At 37.6% G+C, this 25,680-nt stretch overlaps 1 protein-coding gene across 12 annotated transcripts in view; it reads left to right on the top strand.

Annotated features, from left to right (window-relative positions):
- The window catches only part of FN1 (fibronectin 1), a 68,418-nt gene that overhangs the window by 6,019 nt on the left and 36,719 nt on the right, over positions 1-25,680 (top strand). For all 12 annotated transcript variants that reach the window (XM_055573392.1, XM_055573391.1, XM_055573396.1 and 9 more), the window contains exons 6-20: positions 2,163-2,321; positions 4,585-4,776; positions 5,649-5,828; positions 6,449-6,625; positions 7,707-7,859; positions 9,219-9,347; positions 10,369-10,512; positions 15,562-15,683; positions 18,526-18,706; positions 19,187-19,363; positions 20,159-20,287; positions 20,380-20,469; positions 21,261-21,455; positions 22,190-22,462; positions 23,706-23,972. In XM_055573392.1, the coding sequence (XP_055429367.1) occupies positions 2,163-2,321; positions 4,585-4,776; positions 5,649-5,828; positions 6,449-6,625; positions 7,707-7,859; positions 9,219-9,347; positions 10,369-10,512; positions 15,562-15,683; positions 18,526-18,706; positions 19,187-19,363; positions 20,159-20,287; positions 20,380-20,469; positions 21,261-21,455; positions 22,190-22,462; positions 23,706-23,972 (2,568 nt within the window). The remainder of the gene's footprint in view (positions 1-2,162; positions 2,322-4,584; positions 4,777-5,648; positions 5,829-6,448; positions 6,626-7,706; positions 7,860-9,218; positions 9,348-10,368; positions 10,513-15,561; positions 15,684-18,525; positions 18,707-19,186; positions 19,364-20,158; positions 20,288-20,379; positions 20,470-21,260; positions 21,456-22,189; positions 22,463-23,705; positions 23,973-25,680) is intronic.

Here is a 25,680-nt window from a genome sequence, read left to right as displayed (position 1 = left end):
ACTTTGAAAGTTTCTGAAAGAAACACTGGTATCTCTGTAGCTCCTTCTAAGATTGCCCCTAGGCCTTACTTTTTGCCTTAGGGATTCAATGCTCCTTTTTTGAAATGTCAAACTATAAAGTTTGTGGAAGCAAAACAGCTATCAACTATCAGTGTTATACATTTAAAATCAAATCTAAATATTTTGAACATGCCTTATCTAGCTGGAAGTTTTAACTATCTCATCATGTTCACCATCCAAATTTGAATTCTTTCAAACAAAAAATAATCTCTCTTAAATAGTGATAGCAATTTAAACTAAATGTTTTTGAGCACCTTGCCAGTTCTCTTGCATTTAACATTTTATTATGATTATCAGACTTCCAAGACCTCGGTGGCAGTGTTTTAGTTTAAGACAAGTTAGATGTTTGACTCAAACTCTTATCTATTATTTAAAGCTCTTCTAATAACAAGTTGGGAAAAGCTTCTCAAAGAAAAGTCATTTCTTCCATGAAATTTTTTAAGTCCCTACTTTATTCAGGATGGTGTAGGATGCAAAAATGAACTGGACATTAGCCGACTTGTCAAAGAGAACTTAGTAAGTAGGTCAGGATGATGAGAAAGGCTTACATATATCATCTTCTACAAAGCACAGAATTAAACACTTTGAGACAGATACTGAAATAGTACTATGGAGGTTCAGGGGAAGACAACACTTGGTTGGAGATTTGGGAAAAAGTGTCACTGGCAATGCTATCATTTATTCAGACTTCTGCTGTGGTGGGAGATCAATATGTGTCTGTATTTGTCTGAACTTAACATCAACTAATTATTTTTTATCTAACCCAGTGTAGTTCTGTTTCACAAGCCAATCAAATCCTCTCTATCACATTGCAGCATATGGGCAAAGCTGGTTTATAATCGAAACAATTTATTTGCCAGATAATCATAGACTGATGGTAATTTAGTTACAAATTATCATTTTATTTTCTTGTCTGTCTAATCCATCATGGACAGAGGAGCCTATTGGGCTACAGCCCATAGGGTCACAAGAGTCAGACATGACTAAATGAACATTAAACAAGCATTATTTTATATTAATAATCTCACTTTCCCATCAAAGAGTTAACACCACGAGCAATTAAAAAGATGCCATTTTGTTAATAATGTTAAATAGGTTTGTGTTTGGTAGCAGGTGGAGTGGGACCAGGGGAGAGAATATTTTAGTTAGAGAAGTTTGTGGTGCCTTGAATTGTTTTACATAACAAATGAAAAAACAGATGCTGCTATCTTTTAATAGCTCCTTTGGGGCAGTTGGTTGAGACCCTATGAGACCTACTTGCCTCCCTATTGTTTCTAGTTTTCTAAAGAAAATCCCCTATGATAAGGTAGGTTGTAAACAGTCATGACTCAAAGCCAGGAGAGCCAGAGAAGGATACAGAGGGAAGACTAGAAAGCCAGGGGATGAATTTGGTCAAATAAACAATGTGAAAAAATGTAATGAATGAAAGATTTTTATCAAATTTAATGAACTGAATGACTAAATGAAAATTTAATGAGTGAAAAATAGCATTTTGGCAAACAGATGAGTGGAATTAAGACTACATCATATAGCTTCCTTCACACTGTTTTAAATGCAATCACATCTTTCAAAAGTTTACCACCCATGGCACCACAGCTGAATATAAAGGTATCATCCAAAAACAGCTTACCAAACTTGAAGCAACTGTATTCTCCTTTTTTTTAAAAAAACTTTCTATTGGAGTATAGTTAACAGTATTGTGTTAGTTTTGGGTGCACAGCAAAGTGAATCAGTGTTAGATCATTTATTTAGATCATTTAGCTCAGTCGAAAGAATCTGCCTGCAATGCAGGAGATGCAGGTTCGATTCCTAGGTCGGGGAGATTGGAGAAGGGTATGGTTACCCCCTCCATTATTCTTGCCTGGAGAATCCCATGGACAGAACAGCCTGGCAGGCTACAGTCCATGGGGTCTCAAGAGTTGGACACAACTTAGCGACTAAACCACCACCATTACAGACTTATTACAGAGTATTGAGTAGAGCTCCCTGTGCTGTACAGTAGGTCCTTATTAGAAACAACTCTATTTTTATTTTAGGTTTGCATCAAGCACTTGCCAAGCTCAAACTGATTTACATGTTTTAACGCTCCCTTTCTGACACAGACAGATGCAACGATCAGGACACTAGGACATCCTACAGAATTGGGGATACCTGGAGCAAGAAGGACAACCGGGGGAACCTGCTCCAGTGCATCTGCACGGGCAATGGCCGTGGCGAGTGGAAGTGTGAGAGGCATACATCCCTGCAGACCACATCTGCAGGTGAGGCATGGGGCCCTGCGGACCCAAACGGGGGCACCTTGCCCTAAGCATTTCCACAAAGCCATCTTTCCCTTGGTGTGCTCTTGAAGGAAGATGTGGCTACGAAGCTGAGTTCCTTTGCAGACTGTTAGTTAAAACTTTGTTTACTATCAAGATTTTTAAACTTAAATAAAAATGAAACTGAAATGGATCTTGGGGGAAAAAAACTAATTTTAGTTCCAAGAGGTTAAATTGATGGCCAAGAAAAATTACTAATTTCATGAAACCTACATGATGTGTATACAAAGATATATATAAATATATTGAGATCTGTAGATTGATACACATGTGGATATTCATATACATACCCTTGTGTATGTATGTTGAATATCTAAAGTACATTTTAATGGAAATGAGAAACTTTTGCTGAGTTACATGATCCCTTGATTCTTCTGCTGGGAAAAGGGGGAAAAGTACATTTGTTCTTTTTCAGTATGGAATATATCTCCTTGCCCTGACATTCTATTCTTTTTGCTGTGGAAACAATCCTTTATGTGTGGTTTCCATGCTCCAGGAAACTCTGTTGCATTCCATAAAATAATGCACAGTCATTTTCTTCATGTATTGGTTTTCACATTTGAAAAATTCAGAGGAATCCTAGACAAGGAAAGGAATGACATAATATCTAAGCTTTTTTTAAAAAATAAGTTTTAATTATTTCTAGTACAAGACTAGGATCTTTGCATTATAGCTTGTTTTGTAAGAATCTAAAGAAAGAAAGAGGGCAGTCAAGAATGTGTACTTCTGTTATTATTCTTGCTCTGTTTTGTCAAGTTTTCACTACAATGCACTAGCATTATTGTTTAGTCTTTCATCTAGGTCATTTAGCAAAAAGTATTAATTACTTACTTGGATTTTCCTCCTTTTGATGAATTTTCATCTTGCCATAAGCACTTAAGAAGGAGAACAAGATTGGATTTGATAACATTTTTTGAGTTATTTGATTACTTTCAGAAAAATTGCTGCTAACCTAAAAAAGAAACAATTACTAATCTCAGCCTACTGAAGCAGTTTAAATTAAAAAGAGTAGGGGTTAATTGGGAGTAAGCATTCAATGATTCCTATTTTTATTAGTATTACTAATATTAATACTGAAATGGCTCTGTTGTTCAAAAAAGTTTGAGAGAACATGGGGTTAAACAAATACAAACTTTCTTCTATAGGAGCTTAATATTCCTTTGCATTGTGACTCTCCCAAGTGGGGTATATGAAAACAGATGCTGTGTTCCCCTGATATGTGTGACCTTGGGACCATTGTCTATGAAGTATTTGGGTTCCAGTGTTATTCTGAAAGGAAAGATGTCTTAAGAGGATTGCCTTAGAGAGATGCTGAATTCAGTCTGCCAGTGATTCTAGCTTCAGTTCTAATTCTGCTCCTTGGGCCTGACACCCAAGAGAACAGATTTCTATGTTTAAAGAAAAGATCAGCATATTCTGTTGTCTTACTCTGAAATGAAAGCTGTCTTAAGAGGATTGACTGATTTTAGGGAAAAAAACCACAAAAGAATTCCCAGATAATCTTTGGAGACACGAAATGTGGAAGGAGGAGGGATAGTGAGTAGGAAATTCAGTATGGCTGCCCAGGGCACGGTCTGAGGAGCTCAGAGTTACATTGATGGCGAGAGGTCTGCTGCAGAGCTGCAGAGACTTCTCAAAATAATATCAGGAAGAGAGATGCCCAGATATATTGGGCTAGTGGGAGCTGCTAAGAGATGGCAAGACAGACCATTCCAGGCCAAGGGAAAAGCCTGGGGACAGCTCAGGGTACAGGAAGGGATAATGAGAAGCTCAGTGCAGATGAGGCAAAGAACAAAGGATAAAGTGGTCTGAACTGAATGAAATGGAAAGAATGAAGTGAGCTGATCAGAGGTTAGGTGTAGAGGACTGTAAAGTCATGGGCTTTGTCTCGCTGAAATGAGTAAGCAGTCGTTGGAGGTACCTGCTCTGTGGAGTGGCAGAATAATGTTGGTGATTTGGAAATACACTCTTGATAGCTCCAGGTAAGCTGGAAGGTAGAGAACACTGGGTAGCCTCTTATGGATTATTTCTTAGGCTGAGTGCCAAAGCTAATGCAAAGAGGGAGGGGCAATTCTTTCCAATCCCAGCTCAGTAACAAGATGGATTGTAGAGTCATCTGGATGAGACCTTGAAGATCCCAGAAAACTACTCCAGGAAGTAGTTTTCCCTTAACCAGTTCTGTGACTTTTCTTTCTCATGTCCTCAGGATCTGGCTCCTTCACTGATGTCCGAACGGCCATCTACCAGCCCCAGCCTCATCCTCAGCCGCCTCCATATGGTCACTGTGTCACAGACAGCGGTGTGGTTTACTCTGTGGGGATGCAGTGGCTAAAGACACAAGGGAATAAGCAAATGCTTTGCACTTGCCTGGGCAACGGAGTCAGCTGCCAAGAGACAGGTCTGTGTTATCTTTTTTAAAAAGAGGACCGATGACTTCCTTATTATTTAGACTTTGAAAGGCAATACATTCATTTACAAAAAATGTAAAACAATAAAACAAGAAAAGTTTATAACCTTACCAGCCTATGATAACAACCATGGTTGGCATTTGATATATATTTTTTCAGTCTTTTTAATGTGTTTTCTTTCCTGTAGTAAGTATTAAGCTACTGTGTATTTTTTATCTGTCTAAAATGTTACAAGTGGTTACTTTCTGAGTAAACTAATCCATTCCTATTTAGTACTCTAAATCCCAAAGTTCTGAACCTTTGTGATGTAAACTTCTTTCAACAACCTGGTGCAACTCTTCCAGGGTATAAAAGTGGTAGAAATTGTAGCAATAATAATTGGTGCACTTGACTTTTCCCCTAGTACAGCTTCTTGTATTAATTCTTACAGCACCAACAGAGCCATATATACCCCTCCAGGATCACTTGAGCAGCATCCTTAATTAACCTGTAGTAATATATTGGGTTGGCCAAAAGTTCATTCGAGTTTTTCAGTAACACCTTAGAGAAAAACCCGCATGAACTTTTTGGCCAACCCAATAGCTTTGCAAATGGGGAACTGAGGCATGGCTGCTGAGGTGGTAACAATGGATGTCAGAAGAAGAACTCAGGTGTTGTTCTACCCACAAAAAAAATGTGGCTTTCTGAGTAAGGTATTTTGATAACACTATGATCTGGTTAATACTTATAGCTAGTCATATTCATAGTACTTTTTACCCCCTTTGAGGACACAAGGTCAGCCTCAGTTAAGTGGAAAATAAGGAACAATAGTGAGAGACAAGTGCAACTATGTTTACTGAGACCCTTTTGGTTATGCTTGTAGCTGTAACCCAGACTTATGGTGGCAATTCCAACGGAGAGCCTTGCGTCCTCCCATTCACCTACAACGGCAAGACTTTCTACTCCTGCACGACCGAAGGGCGGCAGGACGGACACCTCTGGTGCAGCACAACTTCTAATTATGAGCAAGACCAGAAATATTCTTTCTGTACAGACCATACTGGTGAGTATCCCAGGGGAAAACACAACAGTGAGAAAACCCCATTTCTCATGCTCTGTTTTTATTGGCCGGCAATCTGGGCGTTCCTTTCAAGGCTACACTTGAGAAGTACCACCTTTGTGTTATCTGGACCCAAGGGACATGGATGGAACTAACTTTACAGTTAAGGATCCTCCCAATTTTCACAGTCGTCTTGGGAAATGACACCAAGGGAAAAGCCCTCCAGTGCATTTATTTTTGACTCATTGGGATCATTATGTGATTAAAGATGCTTGTATAGGAAAATCAGTAGGCACTCCCCCAGGCTGAAGACTACATAGGAGGCAGGCCTGAGTGCTCTTGCTTTTGTTTTGGCTAAAACCATGATTTATTCAAAGCGACCATTTAATCTTTTTCTTTTTGGCTGGAAAAATGAGAGCAAAAATTGGATTTAAATCTGCTTGAAAGGTGAAGGTGAATATACTAAAGAGGCTTAGAACTGTATTATTAGACATCTTTTATTCTGAGACACACTCTGAATTAGTTGCAGAAACTTGGCTAGTCTAGTCGCAGTAATTCCCCACTGTACATTGGGAAGCTCAATTGTAATCTTTTTCTTCTGACATGTGTGTTGTTTTGGGCAGTTTTGGTGCAGACTCGAGGTGGAAATTCCAATGGTGCCTTGTGCCACTTTCCTTTCCTGTACAACAACCACAACTACACGGACTGTACTTCTGAGGGCAGGAGGGACAACATGAAATGGTGTGGAACCACGCAGAACTACGACGCTGACCAGAAGTTTGGATTCTGCCCCATGGCTGGTAAGACGAAGCCCTTGCAGGCAGCCGTTTGTGGTGTAAGACCGAAGAATAATGCTTGGCTTACTTCTGTTTCACGCATTAGGACTTAATTTTTAGACAGCAGAGAACTTCATGATCTATATGTAATCAAATATTTAAGAATTATATAATTATTCATATGATTTATAAGATTTATATAATTATTTAAAAGTATAAGAATTATATAATTGTTGATATGATTTTAAAATCCCACTGTTATAAAGTCCAAAAACATGTAAATACAATAAAAATACTTTTAAAAAGTCTGGAAATACACTTTTTAAAAAAAAAAACAGGGGTGTCTTTTGTAAAAAGCACACGGCTGAGTAACTTAAAACATTGAAGTGACTGCCGCAGTCACAGACCTGCAGTATTTACATACAGCTTTAGAATAAGGTCTGTCACTTATTAAACACCAAAATGACCCAGACTCTGTATTTTCCAATCAATAGGGATCTTGTTTTAAAAGGCCGTTTTCTAGTTTGTGTGAATGAAGAAAGGAGAATCAATAACTTTTGTTTTCAAATTTCGAGAGCCACTAGACTACAGTTGATTTTCTGATAGTAGAATTAAGAATCCATGTGCTGCAGTCAAGTGTGAATATCAGGCAGTGAAACATCAGAAGGAAACTATTAATACTTAGGCTTACTTTTATTCCTCTCATTTCAGCAGAAGAAAATTTGGATTTAGAAGGAAAACACATATTAACTTACAATTCTATACCCATACACATTGTTTCCCTTTGATCTAGAATAAACTGAAACTAGAAAAATGTTATGGGACAGTAGTCAAATCCAGACTTTTAGAACATTGCAAACCCCTTGAATGGGTAGGCATAATTGTGGTTAACACCCCTTAACCGTACTGTAATTTTTCCTTACAACAAACCTCATCTTCAGACTATGTTTTCTCTCTCTGGTAGTCAGAGCTCAGTGAATTTTTGAGGCACAGAAGACTTCCAAGAGAGTTCTTAGGATCACCAAACCAGACTGATAATATTGCATACATTTTAGCCCTTGTGATCGTTTATACAGTAATGCATTTCCCTTCTGTTTCCAAACAGCCCACGAGGAAATCTGTACAACCAATGAAGGGGTCATGTATCGCATTGGAGACCAGTGGGACAAACAGCATGATATGGGCCACATGATGAGATGCACATGTGTTGGAAATGGTCGTGGAGAATGGACGTGTGTCGCCTACTCTCAGCTCCGAGGTATGCTCAATTGTTAATGAAAATAGCTGAGAGGACAGAGAATACAGAGAAGCAGACTTCTTCGTGAAAACCTGTGCTTTACCAAAAGCAGGAGAAGAAGTATGCAATGCCACTCCATTAGTCTACTGTGTTGGATAGATTTTGCATGTTAGACAGCCAGTTAAGAAAATCTGGCAGAGCATTTCTAAGATTCTGAAACATTCCCAGGATGTAAGTACTTAGGCTGAGCCAAGAAGATGACTTCAGAGAATAGAACATGATCACTTGATATCACTTGATCCTTGTAGCTTAAGGAAATGGCAGCCCACTCCAGTAGTATTGCCTGGAAAATCCCATGTACAGAGGAGCCTGGTAGGCTACAGTCCATGGGATCACAAAGAGTCAGACACGACTGAGCGACTCAAATTTCTTTCTTTATGCTGTTGGATTCTTGTCTAGAAAAGACTGGGCAATTTTTGTAAAGAAAAGAGACCGTGCTATTCTAAAATCAGATCTTGGCAGATCTCTTTTAATTCAAGGAGACAAAGACATAGAGACCAATTTCTTTTGTTCACACTAGTTTTTCCCCTTTGGACCCTGGTGTATGATATAAGGGTTGTTGATCTATTAAAACTATTTTAGTGTTTCTATTTCTTTGGTTTGAAAAATAAGACTTAGGTAGAGCTCTGGGTTGATAAATAGTCCATGTAGCCTCTGTGTTGACATTGACCTGGACTTGTTCTCCTTTTATGGGGCCCGATGGATGACACAATCCGGGTCTAATACATATGATGTTGCAGAGCTGAAAAGGACACTAGGAAGGCATCCAGACCAACTCCTCATTTTACAGAGGAAGGAACTGAGGCCCAGAGAGGGAAGTAATTTCTTAGGATCTCAGCAAGTTAACAACAGAGTTGGCCTGATTTTGTTGTTGTTGTTGTTAACTTTCCAATGTCACTTATGGTATTCTATTTATACATTCCAAGTATCTCCCTAGCCCTGCTATTCCAGAGATGAGACCATCGCATCATGCTGGGTATCATTAGAATGTTTAATCTGCCTCCTATTTATTGTAACAAGCAGAGATCTAAAGGTCATTTTGAACCCAGCAAGAACTTTTTCCGAAAGTTAAAATTTGTTGTATATACTTGGATCTCTAATCTGTACAAGTTTATAAGAGAATTTTTTTTTTTTTGCAAGAAGTGTAGTACTGACTAAGCTTTGGAAAAAAATGTTTATTCTATGCCAGTAGAAAAGTTATTTTAGTGGAAGATGTTGCTAATTAAGTGGAGGGAATTGTATGCTTCGAAAAGTGGAGCCTCTTTTATTTCATCAGTGAAACTTAAAAATTCTCCACCCATCCCACTGTTTCCTAAACAGATCAGTGCATCGTCGATGGCATCACTTACAATGTGAATGACACATTCCACAAACGTCATGAAGAGGGACACATGCTGAATTGTACCTGCTTCGGTCAGGGCCGGGGTCGGTGGAAGTGCGATCCTGTTGGTAAGTAGCCTTGTGTCTCTAGCTGGATTTGAACACTGAGTATAGCTAGCAAGTTTCAGATAAGGAGAGTTCTTTGATATTACTTGATTGAAACTGGCTCTAGACTTTGATCATGGCCTGCAGAGAGCTTGGCAAAGTCTTTTCTCTAATCATGGACCAATATCTAAACTTGAGAGTGGTAGTCATTTATTTTTGTTGAATTTGGTAACACATGAAGGTTTACTTTAATTGAAACAAATTTGTTTTTTGGTTCTGAATCATAAAGATAATTCATGTCTGAAAGAGAACTTTCCTTTGCTGACTGTGCAATAATGTGGACAAATGATTATGCCAGTAAATATCTCCCTCCCAAATTCTTTATTTTTCTTGGCTGCACTTTTAATAGATCTAAGCAAATAGTGAGGGTTGGGCCTTAAAAGAGCTGTGTTACCAGCTTTAAGGTAATCCATTAATATTCCTTTACTCAAAGAGACATGTTGCTCACCCAGAAAACAAACCGATTAGATGAGTTTTTTTGACCTACGGTTGTCAAAGCTGTGAGAAGCCTGAAAGGCTTTCTTAGAAGCTGCTCAGCAAGTTATTCACTAGTTGAAATTTAGCTCAGTTCATTTATATGTAAAATTAAGTCATCCACATTTTGAAGACATGTATAAAGTGAAATTTTATCTTTGCTCTTCAAATGGTACGCTGTTTGCATTAAGATGGGTAAAATATAAAATTAATTTATTTTTCTCAAATTAAGATTCAGGTTGTCAATATATACTGAAATCCAAATCTTAACATTTTTATTTAGAAATGTTATTCTTTTAGAAAGCTAATTAATCCTCCCAATGGGTACTTTTTGACCATTAACTGTCCACTAAGGTATAAGATACGAACAAAACATTTTTGAACTGCTATATTTGTAAGGACAGTTGCAAGTTTTTATTAAAACTAAGAATCTGTGCACTAGCACACCAAATTTAAATGTGTCACTTTAAGTTTTAAAGACTGCTTAATAGTCTACTTGTGTATGTTTCAGATCAATGTCAGGATTCAGAAACCCGCACCTTTTATCAAATTGGAGACTCATGGGAGAAGTATTTGCAGGGAGTCCGGTACCAGTGCTACTGCTATGGCCGTGGCATTGGGGAGTGGGCCTGCCAGCCCTTACAGACCTATCCAGGTAAGTAGCTTTATTCCACTGTGTTATAAAATACACGGCAACGTCAGTGTTTATTATCACTCTGAGGCCTAAATTGGTATCTCCTCCTTTTCCTATCTTTTTCTCATTTCACTGTCTAAACATTAATCGAATATTTTTTACTTAAATGGTTTTCCTTTCTCCCTAGTCAAGTAGGAGTAGAAGGCTGTGAAAAAGTTCCTGCATGTAAATTTGTTTCTTAACATCGTAAAACATTCCATTAGGTTAAAACACTGGCTAAATTTCATTTCTCATCTGTACCTGTAAATAGAAACCATGGAGTAACTGATGCTGGAGTAAAGGTCAGGATTTTATGTTATGTTTCTTAACAGAAAGATTGCATGGAGAAATTGCATGAAATGTATACACATTCGTTCATGTGTATCTTACACATGATATGTATTCATTCAGTGTTTCATCCAGGCCCTTTTTTTGTCAGAATGTTCACGTGTTTGATCTTTTGGAGTCTGGAACAAAATATCCTGGGTCCAGAGTTGAGTAACTTGGTCAGTTCTCTGCCCAGGCTGTTCAAATACTCGAAAATGTTTATTACTGGATTTTTTTCAGGTCACAGGACATAATGCCTAGCTGGAGGTATTATTCATTTTTTAAAAAATTGAATTTAATTTTTGCCAAGTGATGAGTTAACAGTAAGATGGGTTGAATTCTGAAACTAATTTTTAGGCATCGTGGACTTCCCTGGTAGCCCAGCGACTAAGATTCTGCCCTTCCACTGCAGGGGGCATGGGTTTGATGCCTAGACAGAGAAGTTCCACATGCCTTGTGGTGTGACCAAAAAATAAAATTAATTTTTAGGCATCAGTTACTTAAGCAATTACTGAGATCAAAGTCTCTTGACTCTCTGCTAAGTTAAGATGTGGCCTGTATTCAGAAATAGAGAGATCGTCAGAACATTGGAACCTACCTGTGACAGAAATCAAGATTCAGTTAACTAAATCCCTTTTTAATGTGATAAGAGATTTACTGTCATAAAGAAAAAGATATGGAACAACTTGGCCAAAAACAGTGTTTGCCAAGACATGGATCCAGGTTTGTACATGCTGCTAAGTAGATACAAGTCAAGCTTCATTCATTATTTCCTCATCTGTAAAACAGGAAGATTTTAGCTGATTACCTTTAAGTTCCTTCCAGCAGCAACAAACTAATAATCTGTCATCCTAAAAACTGTTCATATATATCCTTTCTGAACTTAGAAGAGCCCCACCTCTCCCCTGGCTTCAGGCGCTGTCTGGGCTGCTGAAGATGACTTTGCTTAACAGGTTCTCAGCATAGATTGACCTGGCTCTTAAACTGTATTTTGTGGTAGATTTGTGTGTTGGAATCACTTAAAATAATTTTTTTTGTTCAATAATTTTTAAAGCTCTGCAGAATTACTGTAAGTTCAGAAAGTATATAACTGAAGCTTTTTTTTTTTTTAATGATACCACCAAAGGATAGACATTTCTAAAAAATCTCTTACTGTCTATTTACGGTTCTTACTGGTATGGTGGTCTTCAAAGTGATTTCCTTCTCAGTGAATTAGAGAGAACTTTTTTCGCTCTCTCTTTTAAAGTAAGCCTGTTCACATAACAGCTTGCTGGAAGCCTGTAGGTTGACATACCAGAGATGAAATCTAAATGGGAAGGAATCCTCCTGTGTTGGGCTTTTATGTTTTGACCTTGTTTCTACTCTTCATAACAGAAGAGCCCATTGAGCATAGAGGCGATTTCAGCAGAGAGGAGATTGGCCTCAGTACACAGTCTGGGTCTTATCTGTGTGTTTGGTTTGCTCAATGGTTCCTGCCTGGCTTGTGGGGCTTTCAGAGTGTGGGAAGGATGACAGAACAACAGATCACCAGTCCGTTGTCTCTGAGCCTTGCCCTGTTTGTTCCTCCTACAGAGGATTCAGTAGAGTTGTTCAAACTAACAGAAGATAAGAGGCATTTGGTTTGTCAATAAACAACCAGGAAAGCACAGATCTCAGCAAACTAAATAAAGGGCTGAGTTGCAAATGCATGAATGTTTAACTTCTCCAGGGTCACCATTACTGGAAATTATTCATTTGGGCCTTATTTCAAACTGGTTTTGAAAGTATAGACATTTTGTCATATCTCTTCATAACTACTTCATAATTAGTATGATTATATTGAATAAGAGAGGGAGTCAAGTTTTCACAATGGTGTGAGTCATTGCTCAGGTTACTTTACAAAGTTTTACCAATTAACCAATATCAAAAGGATTATCAAAATGCTAAGTCTAAATAATGTAAATGATGTCAGAATTTTCAAATTTCTTGTCTTCTAATCATATGTGGAAAAAGTGGCATAGAGTGATAGCTGGAATTTAATTGACCTTACAAAGCATGGATAATTTTTTACTCTCTGAACAAAATTGTGCTAAATGCAAGATATCTTATTACTGTTTAGGGTTGTTCCCTTAAAGGTGAGCTATGGTACAAGCCTAATGTTGAAAGCATATGGTTTCAAACCAGCACTTGAAATTTTAGAGGAAACCTTATGTTGTTTTGCTCCATCACTGAGTAAAAACCTCTGAGTCACCTGTTTCTTTTTCCTCCCCTTTTCTTCACTATCCTCCTCCTTGTGGACATAGCAGCATAATTAAGCTTAAAGGTAGGCAGTAAAGGGTCACTTATGTTATCTAAAACTTAATTTTGATAAACATGTAACCATCATAATTTTTTTAAGATTTATTTATTTTTAATTGGAGGATAATTGCTTTATAGTATTGTTTCTGCCATACATCAACATGAATCAGCCATAATCATCATGAATCAGCCATAATCATCATGATCTTTTTTTTTAAATTTAAGACTATTTTTAAGCAGTTTTAGGTTCACAGCAAGATCAAAAGGAAGGTACAGAGATTTCCCGTGTTTCCCCTGCTCCCACACAGCACAACATCCTCTAATATCAACATTCCCACCAAAGTGGTATGTTTGTTACAATCAATGAACCTACATTGGCATTTAATCATCCTAAGTCCTTGGTTAGCTTTAGGAATGACTCTTGGTGGTGTACATTCATGGCATCATAAACTTTTTTCTCTCAAAATCATGGTTGTTAAACTAAAATACATATCAGGCATCTCTTTACATGAGGAAATTATGGTAGGATTTCTTTTAAGGATCAATATTTAAACAGCCTTATACCAATTATTGTAATATAAAAATGTGATAGTTCTATATTTACTGATTATGGGAGTAAATAATCACATCTCTAAAATTTTACCTCAATGTTTGTTTTTAAAAATGTATTTATATTCATATATATATAATGGTGAAGGAGTGATTCAAAGAGGGTTGTGGAATTGACTTCTGCCAGTTAATTAAAACAAACACCCTGCCATGGTCTATGAAATATACACTTTAGAATTAAAAATTGAGAATTTTATTTATTAATTTTGGTTTTTGTACAGCTTACAAATATGTGTATTAGATGAAATTAAGATTTAAAGAATGTTTATTAGTCTTGAGCCAAACTTTGAATTATTCTCATCATGGAAGTGAGTATATTATTCTAGAACTTTTGAGTCTGTCCAGATATGCAAGTTGTATATTTGTTCTGCTAGAGAAAACTTTTTTTCAAATAAAATTTAATAGTGAGGATAATAATTAAGTTTGAAAATCAATATTTTTTCTACGACCTTATGGAAAACTTAAATCTGTTAATAATCTGCTGAACTGCTCTAGCTAATATGCAAAATTTTGCTCTGTTTAACAGAATGTCAGTTAGAAATTCTTGGAAACATTATTACAAGGAACTTTATTTCTAATAAGTTGAACATTGAGTGACATCATAAAAAAGACAGTATTTAATAGTGTTCTGTTCTGCAGGCATAAATTTTCCATTTATTTAATAATTATCCTAAATAGAATCTACCCTATTAAGAAATTGATTCTACTTCTCTTGTTTTGCCTTAAAAAAAGCAGAAGAACCAAAACCACACACTAAATTTGTTGATAATAGTTTTACACATTAAAGATGTGGAAATATTGAATTTAGTATACACTTCAAAATGTCATTTTATTGATAACTACTTTTGAAAAAATATAATTTTGATCTCAGCAATTTGACCAATCAATGGAATGATTTTAGAGCAAACTTATTGAATAAAAATAAAACATTTTCCCAAACTGATAGGATCTTAGACTGAGAGGATGAGAAATAAAATTGAGTCTTTAATTATTACCTTTGTCTGTTTGTCTAAGATTCTACCCCATTTAGAAATGTGTTTGTTTTACATCATGTCATATGGCCTTTGGAATGTTTTTTCTTTCTTGATGGTAGATTTGTCCTTGATGAAAAGCTCCACAAGCTAGAATTTCCTTCAAAGAAGTTTAGTATAAGTAAATGAAGTTTGTATTCTGTATTACATTATTTGTGTTAGAGTGGTTCCACAGTTTTCTCACAATTCTTTGAAAAAGGAGAAGAAAGCAAACCAAGTGGCATTTAAAAATTTATTTTATTTGCTTATAAATAAGTTTGAGTTGCATTTTTCATGTGAAAGACAAGAATCTATCTGTTAAAAAAGGATTTGTCTTGTAGAGAACAGACCTGTGGTTGACAAAAGGAAGGGCATAGGGAAGGCATGGAGTGGGAATGAAGGGTCAGCAGGCGCAAACTAACATACACGAAATGCATGAGCCATAAGATCCTACTGTTTAGCACAGAGAACTATATTCAATATCCTGTAATAAACCATAATGGAAAGGAATATAAAAAAGAATATATATATGTGTGTGTGTGTATGTGTGTGTATTACTGAATCACATAGCTGTACAGCAGAACTTAACACAATATTGTTATTTGACAGTGATTAATTAAGAAAAAAAGGATTTGTCTCATTGATTTCCAATGTCAATATGTAAAAAATTAACTCCAGATAATTTTTATTGTGCTCCCATTTACTGATAAGCAAAACTGTCTTTAGTGATGGCTATCCATGTGTACTAAATTTTAAGTTGAAGTAAGGGAATCCTCAGGATCACCAACTCTCATATTTTCATTTTCAGATACAAGTGGTCCTGTCCAAGTAATCATCACTGAGACCCCAAGTCAACCCAACTCTCACCCCATCCAATGGAACGCACCAGAATCATCTCATATTTCCAAGTACATTCTCAGATGGAAACCTGTGAGTATCCTGCTCAGAAACCTTGGATATTGAAGCTCTTGATTAATAGATTCTGGGGACTTCCTGGTGGTCCAGTGACCAAGACTTCCTGCTCCCAATTCAGGAGACTCCTGTTCAGTCCCTGGGCAGGGAACTAGATACTGCATGTCATATCTAAGTTTGTGTGCCCAACTAAAAGATGCCACGTGCTGCAACTAAGACTAGGTGCAGCGAAATAAAGAAAAGTAAATAATCGGATATTTTTTTTAAAGGAGAAGGAAATGAACAGATTCTGAAAATGTGTTTCAGTTTTCTGTTTTCAGCCAGTAGATCTGACGAACTATTCACTTGGCATTGTATTTGTTTAGTGACCAAACAATATGTGGTCAATCTAAATCACATATAGACTTAGCTGTCTTTTGGTATTTAGGAAAACTTAACTCTTCATGTTAGAAACATCTTGTTTGTGAGTAGAAATGATAATGCTTAAAATTATTCTTACCCAGCACGGGAAGAGAATCTAAAGTTTTTAAAAGTCTTGCAACTCCATCAAAGGGAAAGAAAACTACTGGCATCATTTTCCATGATTTGTAAAACAAAATAGCTAAATTAATATCTTTCTTTTTTAATTCACTTTTTAAGTGATTGTTTCTTCTTTTTTTTTTTTTTTTGACCATGCCGCATGGCCTGAGGGATCGTAGTTCCCTAACCAGGTGTTGAACCCGGGCCATGACAGTGAACACCCCAAGTCTTAACCACTAGACCTCCAGGGAATTTCCATGATCATTTCATAAAACCTTACTTTCTAATCTTTGCAGTTATTTGGATAGAAGGGAGAGATGATAAGAGAAAAGTATAGATGAAGGATAGTTAGTGTATTTAATGAATGACTTTGTGACTTCCCACTAATCATCTAGAAATTGAAGAAACCTCACTAAGGAGGATATTGATCTATTAAGTCTCACTAAGGAGGATATTGATCTATTACGTTGTAGTTTCTCTTACCCTCTCAAGCCTGCCCTTATATCTCTCCAAAATGTATGACATTAATTTGAGAAACTATTTAAGCACAGGAGAAAAATGCCCATTTTAAATCACAGCTATTGGTTTCTAGGAACTAAAAAAGCAAAGTAAAATAAAACATTTGACCAACTCATGCAATTGTATTCAGTTCTTTTTGAAAAATTCAAGCTGTTGAAATCATTCTTTTTCTTCTCTCACCCATTTTTTGTTAATGTCCACAGTATATGTAGTAGCCATTTGCAGAACTTTTTGTCTAATGATGTTAGTCGATGGGATGAATATATTTCCCCTCTAACACTTTCTTGTCTCTCATTTCTCTTCATCGATTTTATTTAATTTAAATTTAACTCTGAAGTATCTGTGAGACCACAGTAATAAGGGATAATTGCACATAGGTATAAAATGTATATCAGGGCTTCCCAGGTGATGCTAGTGGTAAAGAACCCACCTGCCAATAAAGGAGACTTAAGAGATGCGGGTTCGATCCCTGGGTCGGGAAGATCCCCTGGAGGAGGGCATGACAACCCACTCCAGTATTCTTGTCTGAAGAATACCATGGACAGATGCCTGGTATGCTACAGTTCATAGGGTCACACAGAGTCAGACACGACTGAAGCGACTTAGCACACATACAAAATGTATATAAGTTAGAAAGTCTCCAAAGAGTGGAGGTTATTTCTTTGAGATTTTTTAACACTTTTAGGTTTTTCTTTAATATTTGTCACCTGACAGTTTATTCTTGAGTATTTTCTTATAATAACAAACCAAAAATTTTACATTGAGCGAAAGGCTTACTATTAAATCTGAGCTAATTATAATGACTAATTTTAATGTTTTTCACAAGGTGTTTAAATTTAGAGAGTACCAGGATCACTTTCATTTATTTAAAAATTATAAAGGGACACTTGAGTATCTGAACTATTGAGGAACTGGTTGATTGGATAATTTTGTAAAATCACTGGCTATTAAAAATGTATTTTGACTTATATTAGTGTAGAATATTTATACTTAAAATGATCTCAACTTGTTTGAAGTAAGGATGTTTCTTTTTTATACATTTTATTGCCATAAATTTTGTGATCCGTGATATATTAATAAATTCGGACAGGATGTGAAAATATAAACTGGAGACAAAGATTAAATAAACTGAGATCACATTCTTCTGCAGTCTTGCCCAAAGTTGGCTAACCACTTTTGATGGAGTAGTTCATATCCAAGAATGAGTCATAAAACCAGAGCAGCGTTAAGCCTTGTATGTGATGGTCCCGGGAACTGAGTCATGAAAGAATATTATGCCTTTGCTCTGTAAGAAACTTGGTTTGTATCCCACTAAATAAATATAGACTATAAAGCCTTTTCCCACTTCAAAGAGGAATATATCCCAGTTCATTGTGGAAATTTAAAAATTAGGAAAGGCAAAACTTGGGTTGCTGTTATTAAACTGAATAGTTAATCTTTCAAAAAGGAAGGTGCCCAGGGCCTCCCTTTGTGTACTCTTGGGCATGTCACATACTCTGTTTCTTCATCTGTAAAATCAGGACAATAATACCACTAACTTGGAGGAGGTAAGAGATAAACCTTAAATAAGAGAATGGAAGGAAAACAGCACGGAGGATGGACCATAGTAAACCATCAGTAAATATTAGCTGTAATAACCATTATTATTAACATTAACAAATTCTGCTACAGGTTTCTATTCTGATCCCAATTTTCCATGATATCCCCGTCAAATGGAGCTTCATAGACTCCTCGTTCTTCTTTGAAAAATGCTCCACATCATCTCCCAGCATTCATCTTTGTAAATTCTTGTGTGATTTTTTTTTTTCACTTAAATTTTTAGAAAAATTCTCCAAACCGCTGGAAGGAGGCTACCATTCCTGGCCACTTAAACTCCTACACGATCAAAGGCCTGAGGCCAGGTGTGGTATACGAGGGCCAGCTTATCAGCGTCCAGCACTATGGCCAAAGAGAGGTGACGCGCTTCGACTTTACCACCACCAGCACGAGCCCAGCGGTGACCAGTATGTACCCCAGTGGCCCGTCCATCTGTGCCTGCCTTTCTCAGACCTGGGCTCCCCAGAGGAAGTGCTTTCCTTCTCGATTCATCTTCTTCCATGGATGAATATGAATACCGACATTTTATTTTTTTTCGTTGCGCTGGTCTTCACTGCTGCATTGGCTTTCTCTAGTTGCAGTGAACTGGGGCTACTCTTTGTTGCAGTGTGGGCTTCTTGTTCTGGTGGCTTCTCTTGTTGTGGAGCGTGGGCGCATGGGCTTCAGTAGTTGTGGTGCATGGGCTTGGTTGCCCTGTAACATGTGGGATCTTAGTTCCTGGACGCAGGGATCAAGCCCATGTCCACTGCATTGGCAGGTGGATTCTTAACCACTGGGACTAATGGGGAAGTCCGGCACCTACATTTTTTTTTTTAATGGTATTTTACAGATGATGGTAGTAAGTTTTATCTGTGGCTGAAGGCTCTTTGTCCTCTCTGTGACTCTAGGCAACACTGTGACGGGAGAGACCACACCCTTGTCTCCTGTTGTGGCCACCTCTGAGTCGGTGACTGAAATCACAGCCAGCAGCTTTGTGGTTTCCTGGGTCTCGGCTTCGGACACTGTGTCTGGATTCCGGGTGGAGTATGAGCTGAGTGAAGAGGGAGATGAACCACAGTACCTGGGTGAGCTCAATGTGTTGATGACCAGCTGCTGGCAGATTCTGCTGGGGGTGGAGCTGGGCGGGGGGGGGTGGGGGGGGGCGGCATCCACGCAGGTGGCCTGGGAAGTTTGGAACTAGTTGACCCTCCAGTGTGAGGACGGAAAACAACTGACCCTTTTTAGAACCAACCTGGGTGTTTCCTGAACCATGCTCACTTTCCTGGTCCCTGGTGGGAGCTGTGTTATGTGTTAGCCTGGGCACAGGTCCACATAACAATAGTGTGTTCTTCCTGGAAGTAATTGCCAGCATGGGGACTGTTAGCTTTGGGAGAGACACAGTACCCTTATTCATGCTTTTCAGATTCTCATGTGTAACAGACTTTTAAAAACTTTATTGTGGAGAAATATACACACTGAAAAGTACACAAATCATAAACATAGAACTCAGTGAATTTTTATAAAAAGAACACACCCACGTGACCAGGACCCAGATCAAGAAAAAGAACATCCCTCCTCCCCCATCATCCCTCACCCATAACCACTACTTAGACTTCTAACTACAGAGGACAACGTTTACAAATTTGGGGGCGGTTTAAAATTATATATCCTTAGAGAAAATATTTGATAAAGGGGGAAAAAATATCTCATAGTGCATTGATAATTACTGACTATACATTAGTATATTTCTTTATAGTTTTCTTCATTCATTCCCTCCACCCCCATGAATATATAGTTTTAAAACTATCCTTCTCAAAGGTTATGGAGTCCTTAGAGGGATTGGTATGCTCTGATAGTAACCTTTCCCTTTTATTTCAAAGATCTTCCCAGCACAGCCACTTCCGTGAACATCCCTGACCTGCTTCCCGGCCGAAAATACACTGTGAATGTTTACGAGATATCCGAGGAAGGAGAGCAGAATTTGATCCTGTCTACCTCACAGACCACAGGTATGTGTGGTGTGAAAAGATGTTTTTTCCCCCTGTGAAACAGACCCATAGCAGTATTTCCTGCTTTACTCATTTCTTCCTTTCTTTGTTAGCACCTGACGCCCCTCCTGACCCTACCGTGGACCAGGTTGATGACACTTCCATTGTCGTTCGCTGGAGCAGACCCAGGGCGCCCATCACAGGTCAGCGTACCTGCCTCTTCTTGGCTCCTATGTTAATCTTGTTGCCGTAAGAGGTGAGGGAGTGGATTCTGATCTAGGAGCAGGCAAATCACTTATATATCTCTATTGTAATTCCTGGACCATAGTGTAGATATATGTGTGTCTGTGTGTGGTATTAATTAAGCCTTACAGCCTTACTTTCTTATGAATAATTTCCTCTTAAATATGTCTTAATTAACCTGTTTCACACAAACATGCACACACACAATCACACAGGCACAAACCTCGAAATCCAGCTCATGGATTTATTAAACAAGGCATTCCCATGATAGACGAGGGGTAGTTCTTCTGAAAACCTCACTCTGAGACTTATTCTTAGAGGCAGCCGAGATGCCTTATTAGCTCATTAGGTGATTTCACTGTTTCTGAAGTTCTTAAAAGACATAGACAGGCTAGACAACTCTGGCTCAGAGTGGTTCCTTGATTGCTCCCATCATCTAGAGCTCAAAGAAAAAGAAATCGATTTAACATGAATATTTTCACCTCCCGGCTTCTCTAATAGACATTTATTAAGGATCTCGGTCTTTGAGGATGATCTTTATTATTAAAAAGCTTTGCATGACTATTCTTATTTAATCTTTGGACTGAACAGTTCTTATAAGAAGTAGCACTATTGAATGAGTCCAGAAGAATTGCTCACTCTTCAAGAGTGATCTACCAAGATGCTAAGGGCTATTAGGAAAGGGGAATTTATGCCTTTTGAAACCTGTGTTTCATCAGTGTGTTTTACTATTTTTCTTCTGAATCTGCAGGATACAGAATCGTCTATTCCCCATCCGTAGAGGGTAGTAGCACAGAACTCAATCTTCCTGAAACTGCCAACTCTGTCACTCTCAGTGACTTGCAACCTGGCGTTCAGTATAACATCACCATCTATGCTGTGGAAGAAAATCAAGAAAGTACTCCGGTCTTCATCCAGCAAGAAACCACTGGAGTCCCACGTTCAGGTAACCTAAAGCTGCTTCTTGTGCTGTCTTACCTTTTAAGGCTTAAGAAAGTCACATCTTGAACCTCCATTTTGCCAGAGGAACAAAACCAACCTTGGCTTGTGTTCACTCCATGAGCCTGCTAGGGACAACCAGACGTGTAAGATCAAAGAATAATTGTCTCTTTGGGGGGTTTATTTTGCCTCTGTCTATGGTTCCTATATGCAAGTCATCCTATAGATTACTCTATCCCTGAACTTATGAAATTTAGCTGAAATGTTCTCACTGTAAAGTAACTAATAAAAGCTGGCTATTGGCTTTCCTGATTAAAAATTGACAGCATAAAGCTTTCATATTTTCCCCAAGAAACCTAAGGGGTAGTTCATCTGTTGCTCTTAAGTATTAAAAAAAGATTCATTAAAGTAAAAACCACATTTTTTCTGTTGTCACAAGAGTTTGCTTAGGGGTTTTGGGGGGTATGTTTATTTTAAACCCCCCAATAGGACACTTCATTTGATGGAAACTCATCTGCTTACATTCACATTTTACATAATAGTTTTAAATGTCAAATGTAAGCAAGATGACTAAACCATGAAAATATAACCCCCAAAATGTGTTCTTAGATTTAAAGAGAAAACAGCTTTGCTCTGAAGAGAGGGGCTCTATGAATTGCCTTATAAACATTTGGCAAACTGGTTTTTTAAAAATAATCCTCAGCAGGAATTGCGAATGACTGCTTGGCTCTTGTCTGTTAGATAAAGTTCCCCCTCCCAGGGACCTGCAGTTTGTGGAGGTGACAGATGTGAAGATCACCATCATGTGGACACCCCCAGAGAGTCCAGTAACCGGTTACCGCGTGGATGTGATCCCCGTCAACCTGCCCGGGGAGCATGGGCAGAGGCTGCCCATCAGCAGGAACACCTTTGCAGAAGTCACCGGGCTGTCCCCTGGGGTCACTTATCACTTCAAAGTCTTTGCTGTGAACCAGGGGAGGGAGAGCAAGCCTCTGACGGCACAGCAGGCAACCAGTAGGTTTGGGGTCCTTTATCTCTACCCTCCCTTTCCACTTGTGATCAATGGGCAGCATTCCATTCACTCCTGGGTTCACAATTAGAAACAGGAACATACTCAGAGGCCAGGAAATGTATAGCCTCCATAGAGGCTAAATGGTAGTCCATTTCCCAAATACATGGGGACATGACACGAAAGGAGCAAAACTTAGCCTAATTTTCCTTGCTAATGGAGACATGGATTGAAAATTTGAGTACTATTTGTGTAACTAAATATACCTAAGTCAGACTTCGAGTATAGTCTCCTAATCCTTTTATAGCAGAATTATTTATAAATAGTAATTACTAAAACATTCAATGTGTATTAAGCACCAGGTCATATGCTCAGTTCTTTATTATCCTCATATTTAATCCTCATTTTGAGTTAATAAGGAAGGTCTTATTATTATCCCTACGGGATACATGAAGAGACTGAAGCTTATAAAAAATGCTGCAACCTGCAAAGTAACAGAGCTGAGAAATGATGGAGTGGGGATCCACATAGACCTATGTCTTTTTGACTCCAAAGCCCATGCTTTGTTGTATACTTGACTACCTCTTAAACATTTCCTCCCTCTGAAAAGTGTTTTAAATTATTGTAGGGAAATTGCCAGTTATCACACTCAAGAAGAAAACCAACAATTTATGTGATTCTTTGTGCTAGGGCAAACTCACCAGGTTCTTGCCATGAATCTGAGGTTCTGAGTATATGTTATCATTTTTGTCTCATCTGAATCAGGTGAAAGTTACTTTTATTATTCAAGCAAAGGATTAGTCATTGAATAAATGCAGAAAACGTCACTGCGCTCCATGTGGAACTTTTCTTCTTACCCTCATGGGTTTATTTCTGTTTTCTTCACCTATTTGGCTCAGAGCAGAACAAACTATAGCTTCACAAGTACTGGCTTTTGTTTTTAAATACCATCTCTGCAATGGTAGTGTAATTTCTGAGGGTAATGGGAAAATCATGCTGGAAAATTATAAACTTTCCACAGGATCAAAGTCAGGCAAACACAGTGAGTGATTTCTCATGACTGACAAGAGTTTTGTGAAGTTCTCTGTAGCACTCAGTCTCTTCTTCATGGCTCAGTATTTCCAAGGTTTTGATCTTTGTTTCAACCTTGAGAAGAAAGAACTTAGAAAATTCAGTCAAGCTTTAGGATTTCAGTATGATAATTCTGAAGTGCAGCTACTTCTTGACATGTTTCATCTCTTTTTCTAGAATTGGATGCTCCCACCAACCTCCAGTTTATCAATGAAACCGATACCACGGTCATAGTGACCTGGACTCCACCTCGCGCCCGGATAGTCGGGTACCGACTGACCGTGGGCCTGACCCGGGGAGGCCAGCCCAAGCAGTACAACGTGGGGCCCGCAGCCTCGCAGTACCCACTGAGGAACCTGCAGCCTGGCTCTGAGTATGCTGTAAGCCTTGTAGCCCTGAAGGGCAATCAGCAGAGCCCCAGAGTCACCGGAGTCTTCACCACTTGTAAGTCAAAATTTAAATGTCTTTTCTTGGTGATGTCTCATCTGTATTTACATTCTCTCTCCTTCATCCATTTTTTAAGAAGTTAACTTAGGGAATTTCATGGCGGTCCAGTGGTTAAGACTCTCTGCTGTCCCTGCCTAGTTCCCTGGTCAGGGAACCACAAGCTGTGCAGTGTGGCCAAAAAAGAACAAAGTTAACTTAAAAATTTTGTACAAGTTTTAAATAATTATTTTTAATTTGAAAAAGAGATATTTAAAGTGGTCCTACTCAAAGTGTGATCCATGGACCCACTGCTGCTCTGTGAGTTGTTTGTTACGTGGACTAATGAGCTTATGCCAGAATGGATCAGGGAGCATGCTGTTCAGTTAATACTTTTTGAAGCAAAGTTTTCTTGATGAAGGAAGCAGTGAGTTATATGATATATGTTACCAAGATCCTTATTTCCTCCTAGACCAGTACTTTGAGTAGCATGGTTTAAGACACCCAAGTTATTCGAAAATTGAATGCTACTGAATTAAATGAATTTACTAAATACTAGTTAAGGCAAGAAAAAAATCAGCCACTGTGTCTACATCCTGATACTTTGTGCATCGAACGACAGCATTAAATGTGAAAGAAAAACATCTACCAGTTGAATAGAAACCAACAGGACAAGAAGCTAAGGAAGTAATGAGTGTTGACAACAGCAGATTAAAGTACTTCTGCAGAACAGGATAGCTTTTTTTTTTTTTTTAACTTTTCTTAAATCACTCTCAAAATTCCACAGAAGGAAAAATATTGATAGTAATTTTTGGTCATGTCTGTCTTTTGCTCAACACTTTACAGGAAGTGACCGTAAATCTCATGGCTATATCACAATAGAGGATTGTATTCATGAGTTGGTTTCTATTAAATTCATATTCATGAATTGATTTCTATTAATGCATCTCATTTACATTACAAAGAAATATGAGACCCATAATTTCTAGATAAGCATTAATTGCTGTTTTTAGCTCATTTTGAATTACAGAAGGACCTAACTTAACACTTTTTCAGCACATATTGCAACTGTAAACTAGCTTGCAGTTTCCTAAAAGCTTTCCACAAATCTTACTCTAACTTGAAAAATAGATGTTAAAAAGCATTCAAAAAGTGAATATAAGTTTAGTTTATAAATTACTGTGGAATTTATTTCACACAAAAAAAGTGTCTATAAAATTTTCTTTGTAGGAATTCATAATTTACTAAAAATTTATTTCCATTTAAATTGCATGTATAAAGCTTGGCAGTAAATGCTTTTTCCTAAGTAACTACTAGTCATAAACAAGTAAAATCTACTTTTTATCTATAAGCTGACCTTTGGATGTTGCTATTTTATGTTATATGTTACTAAGACTCTAAAATCTATTAACATGAAATCAGTATCTTTGTATTTCTTATAAATACCTGTTTCTTATAGATGACATTCATTGCATTAGAACGGAGAATTTAGTAGTAGTCTTTTACTGACCACGTGTTATCTTTTTTACTTTTTAACATGAAACATATTTTACATAGTTTCTTTTGTTGGATAAAATGCCTATAAAAGAATAAGCATCTTGTTTATTTTATTGAAAAAATAGTTGATTTACAATGTTGGGTTAATATGTGCTGAACAGCAAAATGACTCAGTTATACATATGAAAATATATTCTTTTTCATATTCTTTTCAATTATGATTTCTCACAGG

This window comes from Bubalus kerabau, chromosome 3 (genome assembly GCF_029407905.1).
Source record: "Bubalus kerabau isolate K-KA32 ecotype Philippines breed swamp buffalo chromosome 3, PCC_UOA_SB_1v2, whole genome shotgun sequence".
Taxonomy (NCBI): Eukaryota; Metazoa; Chordata; class Mammalia; order Artiodactyla; family Bovidae; genus Bubalus; species Bubalus kerabau.
The sequence above is the reverse complement of the archived record's forward strand: the minus strand, read 5'-3'. Positions and strand labels throughout refer to the sequence as shown.